The sequence below is a fragment of the Nannospalax galili genome, unplaced genomic scaffold (genome assembly GCF_000622305.1).
Source record: "Nannospalax galili isolate Female #2095 unplaced genomic scaffold, S.galili_v1.0 scaffold217, whole genome shotgun sequence".
Taxonomy (NCBI): Eukaryota; Metazoa; Chordata; class Mammalia; order Rodentia; family Spalacidae; genus Nannospalax; species Nannospalax galili.
This window is the reverse complement of record NW_008340643.1, coordinates 498053-514365: the sequence shown is the minus strand read 5'-3', so window position 1 is coordinate 514365 and position 16313 is coordinate 498053. Positions and strand designations below refer to the sequence as shown.

General features: G+C 42.6%; 1 protein-coding gene and 1 non-coding gene across 2 annotated transcripts in view; both read left to right on the top strand.

The window, feature by feature from the left end:
- Nucleotides 1-519: 519 nt before the first annotated feature.
- Nucleotides 520-592, top strand: Trnav-uac. The gene has a single exon. It is a non-coding gene; the product is annotated as a tRNA-Val (tRNA).
- A 2698-nt stretch (nt 593-3290) lies between these two features.
- Nucleotides 3291-16313, top strand: part of Rs1 (retinoschisin 1) — a 33767-nt gene continuing 20744 nt past the window's right edge. Inside the window, exon 1 of the mRNA XM_008835687.1 lies at nt 3291-3365. Coding sequence (XP_008833909.1) covers nt 3314-3365 — 52 coding nt within the window. The 5' untranslated portion in view covers nt 3291-3313. The remainder of the gene's footprint in view (nt 3366-16313) is intronic.

Here is a 16313-nt window from a genome sequence, read left to right as displayed (position 1 = left end):
AAGTCTGGCAAGACAGATGCCAATATAAACACGGTGTCTCACCCCCAAACCCTACCGCTGCCTGATTTCTTCAGCTCCAGGACGCTTTTCATCCTCCCTGCTCGGAACTCCCACGCTGCCAGAAGCGCTGACCTTCTGATGACAGGACAAGACAGTCCAGTAGCTCAAGGTTGTTTCCCAGTGAGGAACAAGGGAAAGGGCTGGTCCCTCAAGAGCTAAGGGAAGTTGCCAGGAGCAGCTGTGCCAAGACACCTATAGCCTCAGCCCAGGCTGAGAAGTTTAGAATAGGAAATTGGGGGGGGGGCAGCGGACTCGGTCAAGAGAGGTGACCGGGACCAGGCCCAACCCAGGTGCCTAGATGCGGAGAATCTGAACTCTGAAGCCAGGGGCCAAAATCCCGCTTTGAATACCGCGCCTCAGAGATAGGGCGGGGCCTCGGAGTAAGGCGGGGCTTTCCGTGAGGGCGTTGCTCTGACGGAATCTCTCAAATATGCTCCTAAGTACCCCTTCTATCGCGAGGGTTCCATAGTGTAGCGGTTATCACGTCTGCTTTACACGCAGAAGGTCCTGGGTTCGAGCCCCAGTGGAACCAAAAGCGGAAAGTGATCTTTCCTTTTGACGTGTCTTAATATTAGAGAAAAAAGGTTACTTCGTAAGTATTTTCTTCTTACCCTTATCTTTTTTTTTTTTTTTTAAATCCTTGTCACCCTAATAGCTTAGAATCGAAATTACAAGGCACTTATCTGTCAAGATCACGGCCACCATCGCCAGACCCCAGAAATAGGGCAAAGTGGAGACAGGACGAGTGAGTGGCCTTGGCAGGCACCTGCCCCACCTCTCAGCGTTACTCCCTGGCAATTCATGGGGAGCACCTTTCCCCCGGAGCCAGAACTGACCAGTCCCCAAAGCCTGCAGCGAAAATACGTCCACACAACAGTGCCATGACTGAGGCAAAATTATTAAAGGTTGGCTATGATTATGATTAAAGATTTAGCATTTCATTAAACTCTAACATGCAGAGCGAGAGAAGCAGCAGTCCTTTTTAATACGACTGTAGGGTTGGTGGAATACTCACCCATTTAAGGAAGAATTCATATACAATATAAAATAAATGCCAGAATTTTTTTTTTTTTTTTTTTTGGACTGGGTATCCCTAGTCCCAGCCCGCCTGGAAGTCACGATGTGAACCAGGTGGCCTCAATCTTGCAGAGATCCACCTGCCTGTGCCTCCCGAGGGCTAGGACTGGGGGTGCACGCCACCATGCCCAGCCTAAATGCCAGGCTTTTTTAATTTATTCATTACCTTTATTCTTTGACAATTTCACACATGTATATAAGGCATCCTGTGGGTATTTTTGTTTTGTTTTGCTTTGTTTTGTTTTGTTTTGTTTTGTTTTGTTTTGTTTTTGAGACAGCCCTGGCAGGCCTGGAACTTGCTGTGTAGACTAGACTGCCCCAAACTCACAGAAATCCACCTGCCTCTGCTTTCCAAAAGCTAGAATTAAAGGTATGCGCCTGGCATACACTTGGCATTCTGATTACTCTCACCACCCCCGTCCCCCAGCGTCAGGATTTATAGATATCCAGTTAATGCTGACTGGATGACCAAATGTTTATTTTGTTTTTGCTTCTTACTCTTTCATTACAGTTTCACTATGAGAAAGGAAACTCTTTCGGTGGGTGGGGGCTTTTTCATCTTTGACAAAAGGAATGAATGAAAAATATCTGGGGCTCTGAAGGCCCTGGGTATGGGCCAGCGTGGGATGGTAGTGGCAAAGAACTAAAAGGAAAAAGAAACTTCAGTTATGGTGTGTGTGTGTGTGTGTGTGTGTGTGTGTGTGTGTGTGTGTTTGATTTTTTGTTGTTTTTTTGTTTTTTGTTTTTTGAGACATCTCACTGAGTAGCCTCAGCTGGCCTGGAACTCTCAGATCTGAGTGTCTCTACCTCCCTAATGCTTGGATTAAAGGCATGATTCACCACACCCAGCAAACTTCAATATTTTTCTTGTGTTTTTTTCACATAGTTTTTATTATACAGTATATACATTTAGATGTTTTTCTAACTCAAAAAAACATAATTTTCCTGTTGTTAATAACTTATTCTTTTTTTAAGCCATCTTTTTTTTAAGGCAGAGTCTCACTGTGTAGCCCTGACTGGCCTGGAATTCCCTATACAGACCAGGCTGGCCTCCATCCACTGCCCTCTGACTGCCTAGTGTTGGAACCAAAGGTATAGTCCATCCACCACACACAGCTTTCATGCCATTTTAAGTATTAAAATATACAGTTCAGTAATGTTAATCTTTTCATGTTTCTGTGAACAGATCTCTTCATCTTGTAAAACTGAAACTCTATATTCATCAACCACTACTTTTTTCCTCCCATCAACTTTATTTTGAACTGCTATGTAATGATGATAGCTAAGAATGTCAAACATCAATCTAAGTGTTTTGTTTTGTAATGCAGGGAATCAAGGTGAGCTACATCTCTAGCCTTATGATCTTAAAGCGGAATGATACAAAATGCACAAAAAGCCTCAAAATACTCTATGACATGGACATTATTTTAAAAAAATATTTATTTTTATTTTATATGTATGAATGTTTTGCCTGCATGTATTTAGGTACATCACATGCATGCAGTGCCTTCAGAGGCCAGAAAAGGGCGTCAGATTCCCTGGATCTGGAATTATGGAGGATTGTGAGCCACCATGTGGGTCCTGGGAACTGAATCTGGGGCCTCTGCAAGAGCAGCCAGTGCTCCTAGCCACCGAGCCATCTTTCCAGCCCCTGAAGTAGACATTATTATCATTATTTTGCAGATAGAATATATTTGCCTTGGAGTCACAGCACAAGTGGTCACACTGGAATTTCCTCCCTGAGTGAGTAGGTGTCAACATGATGCCAAGCTCTTCTGGGAGAGGGCATTCTGTGGCATTTCCCTACAAATGGTGAATATCTGTTTATTCAAGATCACTCCCTAGAAAAGAATGACAATAAAAGAATTAAAACCCTGATTAAAAGAATTAAAAACTGATTCTAGTGTCTATTTCCCTTTATTGCTCCCCTTATATTTAAAGATAGAACAAAACCAGTATCTCCTTTCCTGAATGAGAACCTAAGTCGACGATGTGTTCTCTGAAAATTCTTGTTGAGGCCAGTAACTGTGTGGGTTAACTTGAGGGGGCCCAGTGGAAGATCTAAGAACTAAACAGAGTAAGATGCTTAGTGAGTCCAGTGCTCAAGTTAATCGCCTGCTCCTAGGCTGGCTCCCCACTTCAGTTAGGTAGAACTGTGGCCAAGGACTAGGGGAAAATGCCGTGCAAGATAGAAGGATTCCTCTTACTACTTCTCTTTGGCTATGAAGGTATGTGTGATTCAGCCATTGGCATTCATTACACACTTAATAATGCAATTAATTAAGACAATAGTTGATAAATAGAAATACCTGAATAATAAAATTATTAGAGAATAGCACTTTAATTAGCTAAAGGGTTATAAATAAACAACAGTCATCTTTGTGTGGTTATGCTTTTTATTGTCTTGCTACTGGCTTCATGGTTCTATGGGAACCTTCTAAAGTTCAAAAGATGTTTAAAATCCAAAAGAAAGAGAGAAAAGCCTCAGACATTGTATAAAACTGTAAATTACAACAATGACTGAGAAAGCATGTATTGTTGAAACTTTGAGATGAGTCAAAGTTAGAGCAGTTGTAGAATTTAATCTTCTAAACCTATTATTGATGGTAAAGGGTGAAGCTATTAATAGCTCTGCTGGGACAAGTGTAACCAGGACTGTCCCAGTCAAATCAGGACAAAGGGTCATCCTAGTTTAAATATGGATTAGCATAAGGCCAAGTACCACTGGAATCTAATATAAATCTAATAAAATAATCTGAGAGTCAGAAAACCCTAAAGACTCAATCCACTCCATCACTTTAAAAATGTCTAAATGTGTCCCTAGGAGGCACAAATTAAAGTCAAATCTTTAAAATGTCAATCAAATCAACTTTTAAATTCTCAAGCTCAGAAATAATACTCTTTCACACCTCTTTCAAGTTTCAAGTACCCATCAATTCAGAATTCTTAGTTCATTCATGCAGACATTAGAAACTGGTAGAAGAGCTATGAATGTAGTTCAATGATGCATTGTGCCTAGCCTTCATGAGGCCCTGAGTTCAAACTCCAGGAACACTGGAAAAAAACAACTAATCCTTTGTCTGGCATAGTTCCACACACCAGCAATCCTAGCACTAGGCAGACTAAGACAGAAAAAGCTTCAGTTGCACAGCATTTGAGGCCAGTCTGGGCTACCTGAGACTCGGTCTCAAAGAAGAAGGGGGAGGTTAAAAGATGGGGAAGGATCTGGGCTATCCTAAACTACATAGTAAGATCATGTCTGGAAGGAAGGGAGGTAGGGCAGGAGGGAGGAAAGGAAGAAGGGAAGGAGGGAGGGAGGGAGGGAGGAAGGAAGGAAGGAAGGAAGGAAGGAAGGAAGGAAGGAAGGAAGGAAGGAAGGAAAGAAAGAAGGAAGGAAGGAAGGAAACTGAATGTCTTTTTCTGGTTATTGTGCATTATGAGTGTTACAGGGAAGACAAGGCCTCTCTGCTCTGTAAATGACCTGGCTGGCAGACAAGATGAAACAGATGAGTCAGAATATCTGCTTTACACCACTGTCCTCCGTTTTCTCTATTATATATTATATATGTGTATATATATAATATATATATAATTTTATGTACTTATTTTTTAAGACAAGGTCTCTCTACGTAGCTTTGTCTGGTCTGGAATTTGTTATATAGACCAGGCTGGCCTGAATCTCATAGAGATTCACCTGCCTCTGCCTCCTGAGTACTGGGATTAAATGTGTTTGTAACCACGCCAAGCTTCTCCCTATATTTTATTGGGTAGTGAAATACCCACTTTTATGAGTCCTCATTCTTGTGACTTCTGTTATTTAGTCACATTTCTAGTATTTGGAAAGACCTGTGAAAGCATAAGCCCAAGGTCATATCACAAAGCCTAAGATACTGTCTTTTCTTATTGTTTTGAGATAGAATCTCACACAGTAGCCCAGACTAGCCTTTGAGCTCATAGCAATCCTCCTACTTCCAACTCCTGAGTGCTGAGATTTCAAGAATGTTCCACCACACACAGTTTTTAACCAAGATGGATGGCGTCTCCCGAGGAAGGACACCTAAGACTGTCCTCTGACCTCCACAGGCACAAGTGCATCAAACCCTTATCTGCATACCTGGAAGAACTTAACACTCAAGATTAACAATGCTACTCATTGGGAAGAAGTCTTTATAAGTTTACTAATGGTGTGTGTGTGTGTGTGTGTGTGTGTGTGTGTGTGTGTGGTGTATTTGCACCTGTGTGGGGGCGTGTTTGAGCCCCACTGATCCTCCTATCTCTATCCCTCACACTTACTGGGGCTACAGGCCCAGCTTGTGACATAGGTTCAAGGATTTGAACTCAGGTCCTAGAGCAGTGCAGGAAATTTTCTTAGCCACTTCTCTAACCCCCAATACACTTTTAATTTTATTTATTTTCTTTTAAATTCTTTTAAAATATTTTATTTTATTATTTTTTAATTTTTATTGAGATTTTATAATTCGTATAATAGTTATTAATCAAATTTGGACCCCCCTCCCTTATCCATGTCCCCCTCATCCCCCCACCGGACCTTGTGTGTTCCACCATACACGTTAAGTCCCATCCAGTCAAGCATTTGTACTCATATGTCCTTCAATGTAGATTCGTCTACTGGAGTCTAGTCAGCCCATCTAGAGATCGTACATAAGGGATACTCTTCCTCATCCAGCATCAATCAGTCTCCAATAGTTCCCAGTCTAGGACTGGCCCATGACCCATTTCTCTCCTCTTCTCTGGGCCCTTGTTTAATTGAGTTGGCATGGGTCCTGCGCTGGATGCCACCATTGCCACAAGTTCACATGTGCAAGCTTCCAGTGGCCTGAAAGCTTCTGTTTCCCTGTGTTCACGAACCAGCCCTGGCTCTTATAATCTTTATGCCCCCCTCTTCTGCAGTGATCCCTGAGCCATGGTGGGGTTCAATATAAGAGTCCTGTCCTAGGATACACACTCTGCAGTCTCTTATTCTTTAATACTTGGCCAGTTATGGCCTTCTGTGTGCATTGCACTCTTTGTATAAGGAAACCTTACTGGTGAGAATTGAGGGATGCATTAGTTTTTTATCTACTCCTTGTTCCACTATGTTCCATGAACCTTACCTGTAGAGGTTCAACGGTAGATGTATCACCTAATACTTGGCATCTCTCAGAGGTATATTGTCTATGTCCGACCAGTTATAGAATTCTGAAGTAGCCTCCATCTGTTGCAACAAGGAGCTTCTTTGATGAGTGGTGTATGGTATGCTTGTCTGTAAATATAAGGATCCGTATTTAGCATATGGTAAGAAATTTCATTTGCCTAGAGATATGAAAGACACAGGGTTTTCTCAAAGAACTACGTCCTCTCCTGCCATGTGTATTTGGCTGAGTTTACAGTGCCACCCATGAGTTCGCTCCCATTGACAGGGCTTTAAGTCCAATTAGATAGCTGTTGATTGCCCCCTCCCCATAACAGTGCCACTACTGCACTAATAGAGGTAGTGTGCTGTACCAGTTGTTAGGGCTGGGTTGGACCACTGATTATTTTTCTCCCTTGACAGTTTGCATATTATCATCCAGCATTATGATAGCTAAACTTCAGGTAGAAAGATTCCAGGTCAGTTCCCCCTCTATTGCTCTGAGTTCTATATCCAAAGCACATCCCGTCTTCAGTGGTAGGGTCTTATCTACTAGTTCTGGGAGATAATCAAGAGGTTTGGCAATAGCCTGTGTTAGTTTGGGAGTCTCCTGGTCCACTATCACCAACCACTCAAAGGGAGGTCTCTTCTGTCTGGCACTGTGTTCCTTGCCAGCAGTTCCCAGGTATACATACGCACTAATGTTTAGACACTGTTTGGCATTTCTCATGGGGTTTGGGGGGCATCACATTTCCCTCTGGGTTTCCTAGGCCCCCAAGATTCATTCATCTCTACTCTTTTTCCTCCCATCCGGCCTCCCTCCTCCCTCCCCAATCCCAGAACCCCCATTATCACCACCCTCCCACCCAATACCACTTGACTCTCACCATCCTTCCTCTCCTGACTCCCCCCCACACACATGCACCATGGCTCCTTACATGGTCCTCCCTCCTTTCCTCCCTGCTGAACACTCCCACTTTCCCCATCATCCCCCTGGTAGCATCTTTTTCCTACTAACCCCCTCTTTTGAGTTCTTCCTTTTCCTTTACCTTTGGGTACCCTTTCCCTTTACATGGCTCCTGGTGTTACATCAGAATATATATACTCACATATAAGGGACTGGTGCTACAATCTGCAAATGAGGGAGAACTTACAACGCTTGCTTTTCTGCATTTGTGTTACTTCACTTAGTATACCACTCTCTGGTTCCATCCATTTACCTGGAAATAACTTCATCATTTCTTACTGCTGAGTAGAACTTCATTGAGTAGATGTACAACATTTTCATTAACCATTCATCATTTGAGGGACATTTAGGTTGTTTTCATTTCTTAGCTATTGTGAAGAGAGCAGCAACAAACATGGAGGTACAGGTATCTGTACAATATGATGAGTCCTTTGGGTATATGCCAAGGAGTGGTATAACAGGATCATATAGTAGGTTCATTTTTTAATTTTTTGAGAGTTCTCCACAATGCTTTCCACAGTGGTTGCATGAGTTTGCATTCCCACCAGCAGTGAATGAGCGTTCCTTTTTCTCCACATCCTCTTTAGCATTTGGAGTCTTTTGTTCTCTTGATCTTAGCCAGTCTGACTTGGGTACAATGGAAGCTTAAAGTGGTTTTTAATCTGCATTTCTCTAATTACTAAGCACCTTTCTAAGGTTCTTCTTAGCCATTTTATTTCTTTTTTATTTCTTCTTATTTTTATTTTTTATGTGTATGAGTGCCTACATGTAGGTAGGTGCACCTGTGTCCTGCAATGCCCTTGGAGGTCAGAAGAGGGCATCCCATGGAACTGGAGTTAGGGACAGTTGTTAGCCACCATGTGAGTGCTAGGATTTGAACCTGGGTCCTCTTCAAGAGCAGCCATTGCTCTGAACCACTGAGTCACCTCTACAGCTCCCCGCCCCATACACTTTTTAATTAGACCTGCCCTTTTCAGAATCTGTAACAAAAGACAAGCTGTGGAAAGAAGAAAATGGTAGGACTCTTTCCTTTTCTATAATGTCTAATCTTGTACATGGCTAAGGAGCTCCGGAAATATCCAGAAAGAGTAGAGATACCGTCTGTCTAGGTAGAAAGGTTGAGTGGAAAGGCTTGGGGAGATTAAATTCTCTCAGTCACCTAACCCAGGCTTCTACCTCTCACCCTGCTTAGAAGCAAACCAGCTATCCCAGAAGGACCAGCATGATGTCGTAACCTCCTCTGGACTCTACCCTGAGTCAAAGTGGATGCTATAGGAGAGACAGGACAAATACAGGATACAGTGGCTGCATTTAATCAGTTTATGGACCAGATGGAGACATAAAGCCAACACACATGGGAAAGATGTGTTCAATTGGACATCCGGGAACTGAACACAAATGTTCTCTGGCTCATTTACTCTTTTCTGATTCTATTCTTCAGTGATAGCAGCTCCTTATTATAATGAAATAAGACCAATGGATGGGCTTTGCACTTGGGAATGCAAATGTCATCATGGTAAGACAAACACCCATGTGATAGAATTGAGCTGGGGGGCTGTTTATCTTTCACTGCTCATTTTGTGTTCTGAGCAAATAATGATTATTAAAATATGCATCCTGGTGAGGTGTAGTGTAGAATGCCTTTAATACTAACACTCAGGAGGCAAAGGAAGGCAGATCTCTGAGTTCCAGGCCGGCCATCCCTACACAGTGAGACCCTGTCTTAAAATGTGTTAGTCCATTCCCTGGTCATGTTTATTGTATAAAGGAAAAAAGAAAAAAAACAAACCTAAAGCACCTATCCAGCCCCACATCTTACAGGTAACTATATCCTCTTTGCAGGTGTGCCAACTATCATCAATTGTAGATTTTTGTAAAAAAGCAACTTTTTTGAGATGTAAATTATATGCTATTTAATTCATCTAGTTAAAGAGTACAGTTCAATAGTTTTTAATATACTTACAGATTTGTGACACACATGGTCTGATTTTAGAACATTTTTATCTCACAAAACATTCAACACTCACTGTCTATTCTCTCCATCCCCCACCCTCCGCCCGTGGCATCCACAGATTTGCTTTCTGTCTTATAGATTGCCTCCTTCTGGACATAACATCGAAATCCTAACACAGGACATGTCGTCTTTTGTCTTTTGCTTAGCATATGTCTTTGAGCTTCATCTGTGTTGAAGCATGAAGGACTAACATTTTACCCATGGATATGCCTGTCACCTAAAATAGCACCACTTGCACAGCAGAAGCAATTTCCTTCTTTCTTCCTCCCAAGAGGGACTTGGTTACAGCCCGCTGCCTTTCTCCCATGTCTTATTCCTGTTTCTCAAGTAGATTAAGAGGCCCATTACTGGTTTTTATCATTCATGGTTTTATGCTTTTCTCCTCAGTTTCATCTGCTTTTATGGGAAAGAGTGCTGTATTTGGTGATACCTGGTTGAAGAGACAAACATAATCTCTGTGTCTCTAAGGCACACTTTTTCCACAGGTTTGTAAGATTTGTGCAGAAAAATAGGCACGCCTTGACTTTTCTTGCTGTGGTGACAAGGGTTTCCCCAGTGGAGGAGCCCTTTGGAGAAAAGGGCACATGAGCCCATATTGTACAAATGAAGAGCACATAACATGTGGCAGAATCATGAAAATCATCTGTGTAGGCAGAAAAATATGCAGCCACACGATCAAAATCTTTTATGATTTTCCCTTTAAAGGCTGCCGGTTCTTTGTGTGAGTTTTTTTTTTTCTTTCTCTCCAACAATGCTATCTTCTGATATGATGACATGCTGTAGATAAAAAAAAAATACTTCTGCTTTTGTTCCCCAGTTGTTTGGGTGATTAAATCATTTGGGGAACTGCAGGAGCACTTTCTCATTCGTTGCTCCCTTGGTGACAGCGTTTCCTGTAAAATGCCTGCTGTTCTCTCTCTGCTCATTTCCATAAGGAGCTGGCACCTCAGAATTTCTAGGATGCCTGCAAAATGCTTACTAGGGAGGGGAGCCTGGGAGGGGGTGGGAAAAACCTGCAAGAAATCAGCCCCAAACTAACCTGTACACAGGAACAGCCCGATATCAGGACCGCCTTTGGAGGCATCATTCCACAGTAGACAGTGGCCCGCCCCTACCCCTCCAGGGACATGGGAGGATGCAAAAGTCCTGAAGGCCCTATGTTGAGCCTCTTATGAACTGTGGATTGGCTCAGCTGCAGTTGAGTAGATACTCTTCAATGACAGATTTGGCCTTTGACCCCTCACTTTTAGTCTCCTCCTAAGAGTCTTGGCAAACTGATGTTTATGCAGCTGACAGGTGGGAGGAGGGTGGGAGGTGGGGCAGAGTGCCTCCTGATTAACCACCAAGTCAAACAGGCACTAACTTCTCATTCCCAGGGACCAGCAATATAGCTCAGTGGTGTCATATAGCTCATGCTGGCTTCAGGCTGGCTTTGAATTCACTATGTAGCAAAGGATGACATTGAACTTCTGGTTCTCCTGACTCCATCACCCAAGTGCTGGAATTATAGGCATGCATGATAACCATGTACGGTTTATGTGGTACTGGGATGAAACCCAGGTCTTTATGCATGCTAAGCAAGCATTCTTCCAGCTGAGCTATATCCCCATTTCTGGTTCTATTGAAAAAAAGAAATGGGGTGGGGAGGAAGAAAGAAAGAGAAAAATGTTGGGCAAAAGACCATAAGTTAGGGGTTAGGAAAAGTCCTCTTAATAGCAGAGGGGACTTGGAGGGAGAGAAGTTGGTGAAGGACAAGTAGGAGGATTTGAGGGGGAAAAATCCTGTGGAAATACACAGCAAGAAATACACAGCACAAAATGTGCATAAGGAGAGCTGGGTGGGAGAAGACGGATCACAGTGATTCTGAACAATGTATTGTATTCATACAGAGATAAAGAAATGTACATAAGGGAACCCACTGGAGGGTTTTGAGCAGGTGAGTTTCATTTCTCTGCTTTGGCAGATGGAGGGTGGGTGAGAGAGCAGCTGTCCTTAGTGTTCAGGGCAAAGGAGGAAGTGCTAAGAGCAGGCAGCAGCTGTGGGATGGAGAGATGAAGTCCCATTTTTAACTTGTATTGTTCTACTTTTGGTTATTTTCATTGTGGCATAGTATTCCATTGTGGGAATTTATCACAATGTATCTGTACTCTTTTAAATTAAAAAATTTTATATGTACACTCACATGCAGTCCTCAGGGAGGCCAGAAAAGGGAAATGGATTCCTTGGAACTAGAGTTATGAATGGTTGTTCACCAGCATGTGGATGCAGGGAAATGAACCCATATCTTCTGCAAGAGTAAACAGTGCTCTTCACCACTGAGCCATCTCTTCAGCCCCATATCTGTACTCTTGATGGTCACATGAGTGCTTCCAGTTGAAGGATATTACAAGTACAGCTTCCATGAATAATCTAGGACAAGTTTTGTTTTGTTTTGGAAGAACACAGGAATACATTTCTAGTTAGGAGAGGAATAGTTATGTTAAAGGGAACACATATGTTCAGTATTAGTATAAATCATCAAACAGCCAGAGAACCTACACTGCCTTCCACTCCCAACAGAAGCATAGAAGAATTTGGCTGCTCCATGCCTTACTGACATTTGAGTGGTTCCTATTTTTGGCAGAAAGAGAAATGTACAGATAGAAATCCAATAAGCCATTCAATGCAAGAGTCTAAAACTTGACTTCAGCAATATCTATGGTGTGTGTGTGTGTGTGTGTGTGTGTGTGTGTGTGTGTGTGTAGTAAGCCAAGCTTGCAAAGGAAACAAAGGCTATTCAGAGTGGTGGAAACTGAAGGAAGAAAGGAGAGGCTGAGCACACCCAATATGGCAGAGGGGTGATGAGAGGGTAATACAAGAAAGAACTCAGTGGATTTGAAATATAAAGTGATTGGCAACATCTTTTTTTTTTTTTTTTTTTTTTTTTTGGTCTTTTTGGAAGAGCGTCTCCATGTAGCCCCAGCTGTCCTGGAACTCACTATGTAGACCAGGCTGGCCTTGAACTCACAGAGATGCCTGCCTCTGCCTCCCAAGTGCCCAAGTGCTTGGATTAAAGGCATGCGCCACCATGCCCGGCACATCTTTTTGTTTTGTATTGTTTTGTTTTTGGTCTTTTTGAGACAGGGTCTCCCTGTAACAACAGCCAACCTGGAGCTCACTATGGAGACCAGGCTGGCCTTGATCTCACAGAGATCTGCCTGCCTCTGCCTCCTGAGTGCTGGGATTAAAGGCATGCATCACTATGCCCAGCTTGGTAGCATCTTTTTAAAAGATAATTTTATTTTTTGTATTTTATGTGTATGTGAGTGTCTATATGTATGTGTGTGTTCCACATGCATGCCCACAGGAGGCAAAAGAAGATGCTGAATCCCCTAAAACTGGAGTTGCAGGTTGATGTGAGCTGCCATATAGGTGCTAGGAACCAAACCCAGGTTTTCTGCAAAAGCAGCTCACTTAACTGCTGAACCATTTCTCTATCTTCAACGGCAACCTCTTCTGTCAGCACAGGCTTTGGCACTGTGGTACTTTGACTGTTCAGTCAGCTATAATACAACAAAATACCACAAACTGGGGTACTTATGACAACAGAGCTGTATTTTGGGTCACAGTTCTAGAGGCTGGGATGTCACTAATCAAGGTCCCAACAGATTCTGTGTCTGGTGATGCCTGCCCTCTGATCCATAGATGGTGCTTTTCCTCTATGTCCTCACATATGGAAGCAATAACTAGCTCTCTGGGTCTTCTTATTAGAGCACTAGTCTCACTGATGAAGACAGACAACCTAATCACTGCTCAAAGGTGACAGTCACCTTCCAAAGGCTCTACCAATCACATTACTAATCACATTGGTAAAGACATTTCAACATTGGAATTCAACAGGGGGAGGGGAGTATCCAAACAATTAGGCCATAGCAAGTACTATGGTGACCTCCTATGAAGATGGTGTGTCCAAGCTCAGAATGGTGTGGCACATGCCTATAATCTCAACACTCAGGACCTGGGTTCAGTTCCCAGAATCTACATGGCAACTAACAGCCATCCATAACTCCAGTTCCAGGGGATCAGATGCCCTCTTCTGCCCTCTGTGGACACTATACACATGATACACTTACATATGTGCAGGCAAAACACTCATACACATAAAATATTTTTTAAAAAATTAAATAAGGGGCTGGAGAAATGGCTCAGTGGTTAGGAGCATTGGCTGCTCTTACAGAGGACCTGGGTTCACTTCCCAGCACTCACACAGCAGCTAACAACTGTTTGTAACTCTAGTTCCAGGGGATCCAATGCCCTCTTCTGACCTCTGTGGGCACTGCACAACATGGGTGCACTAACAATACATGCAGGCAATATGTTCATAGACATAAAAAATATTTTTAATTAAATAAATTTAAAGAGTTCAAGGGCAACCTTAGCTACAAAGCAAGTTCGAGGCTAACCTGAGCTACATGAGACTTGGTCTCAAAAAAAAACCCAAAAATGACAGCAATGAAAAACGTGAGCATTCCTTTCCTTTCACTGCTACCCTAGAGGGTCCATTCTGCCAATAGCAGGTGACTAACAGTGGAACAAGGGCCTAGAAGAGAGACCAATGTGGTGGTTGCAGATCAGGGCTGACCTTGAACCTTCCCAGGTTGAGACATACTCCCTCAACTCCCATCACAGCATAGGCATTGAAGTATTCTCCATGGGCATTGCCCTGTGGTCTGTCTTCTTCCAGGTCTTCAAGATCGCCCCCCCCACCCAGGTAAAGAACAAGGCTGCTGTTTCAGAGGACCTGAGTCCCAGTCCAGTGCCACATTCACGGGAGACACACCAATGTGGCCACAGAATGAGTAAACATGTATTTGTTGAATGGTAGCTTTTATTATGATGATGAAAAAGATAAAACCCTACTCTCAAGCTGAAAGGGTTTTTTGTTTTGTTTTGTTTGGGGTTTTGTGGGCATCAGATTTACTTGTTAAAGAGCAAAGTGGAGGGAACGATTTATATTTCCCATTTTCTACACTCAGCTTTCTTTTGAAATTTTTACAATATTGTATTGTTTTATATTCAGAACAGAAATAAAAGGATTTGTTGCAGAAAAGGAGAAGGGGAGCTTCGGTGCCAGTGATGAGAAAATTATCATCTTTTCTTTATCTATTGTAAGGTTCATGGCTGAGATTCCTTATGACAAAAGAGAGATTAATAAAAACATGAAAATTGAGACTGTGGAGATAGCTCCACCCTTAAAGTGCTTCATATGCAAGAATAAAGATCTTAGTTCAGTCCCAGAACCCACATTTCAAACGCTGGGCACAATAGGGAAGAGGATACAGAAGAATCCCCAGGGCTTGCTGGAGAGCCAGCCTAGTCTACTTGTCCAGTTTCAAGCCAATGAGAGACCATGTCTCAAAAAAAGGGCAGAACACTCCTGAGGAACAACACCTGAGGCTATCCTCGAACCTAAACACACACACACACACACACACACACACACACACATACACACACACACATGCACATGCACACATAGATTTACTTAAGTTTTAACATGGCACAGGACTCTTCAGAAATAAAGAGAAGGGTGTGACGTGGAGAAGAACCTTTATTCACTGCCTGTAGGGGTGTAAATTGGTTTAATCTTTATGGAAATCGGTGTAGAGGTTAAAAAAACCTACTAAAAATAGAACTACCATATGATTCAGCTAACCACTCCTGGGTATTTACCCCAAGGACAAAAGACTCTTAAGTAAATTAGCCTACTATAGAGACATTGCACATCCATATTTATTGTTGTACTATTCGCAATATCCAAGATGTGTAACTAGCCACAGGTGATATGGAAGCAGAAGGGGAAATAGTTATTGGAAGGTAGGAATGGACCAGGAGAAGGGTAGGCAGGGAAAAGGGGGCAAGAAGAGGAGGAGGGCCAATAAGAAAAAATATTCATGAAGAATGCTGTAATTAAGCCCATACTTCTGTGTTTTGGGTTGTGAGCCTGAGTCTTTAATGGCTGCACCAGCTCTCCAGCCCTAAAGCTCATAATTTTGATAAAAGTTAAAAAAAAATGAAGTCTTGGGGTTGAGGGTATGGTTCAGTGGTAAAGCACTTACCTAGCATGCACTCAGTCGAGGTCCAGCCCCACTACAAAACCAAACTAAGTGAAACTAAAGAAATGGGGAAGTCTGTGTATTTGTATGGATAGGCATATGCAGAGGTACAACTGGAAGACAAGGTGGCACGTGATATAGCAGTAAGAAACTGGGGAAACTTAGCATGGCCTGTTTGCTCAATTCCTTCTTTGTATCCTGTGTGACAATCCTTCCTTCTGAGAACAGGGAAGGACACCTGTCACATGATGGTCTTTAGGTGACAAGGTCAAAGAATGACTTTCTTAAGTCTTGTGGCCTGCTTCAGGGGAGAAGAGCAAAGGAAATTTTCATTTTTTGGCCCACTTCAGGGGAGTAGAGGAGGGAGAGGGCAACTCAGGAAAGAGGCGGCAGGACAAGGAAGGGACTTTGGGGCTTCTGTGGGTTTCTCAACTTTTTTCACCTTAAATACTCAATCTGCTAAGTGGCCATATTTCAGGATAATGTTTCCTGAACCCCACTTTCTGCAAAGATGAAAACACTCTGTATTTGTGCTGTCCAATAGAGCAACCACCACTAACCCAAATGGCTATTAACCACTTGAAATGTGGCTGGTTCTATGGAGACACTGAGTTATTGTTTATATTAATTTAAATGTCAATAGTCATGTAGGATTAGGGGTTATTTTACTGGATGAAGAAGCTTTAATCTGTTTATATAAATATATACAAACTCTTTTCTTACTAAGCGGGGTGTTCTTTACTTTTGTTTTACGCATATGGGTATTTTGTCTGGGTGTACTAAGTACACCCATTACTGCAATGCCTTCAGAGGCCAGAAGACTTTTGCTCTCCTAGAACTGACCATCGTTAGCTGTCATGTGGGTCCTCTGCAAGAGCAGTCAGTGCTCTTAACTGCTGAGCCATATCTCCAGTCCCACATTCTTCTCTTTATTTAGACGCCTGAAATGATAGTTTTGGACTTTGAATC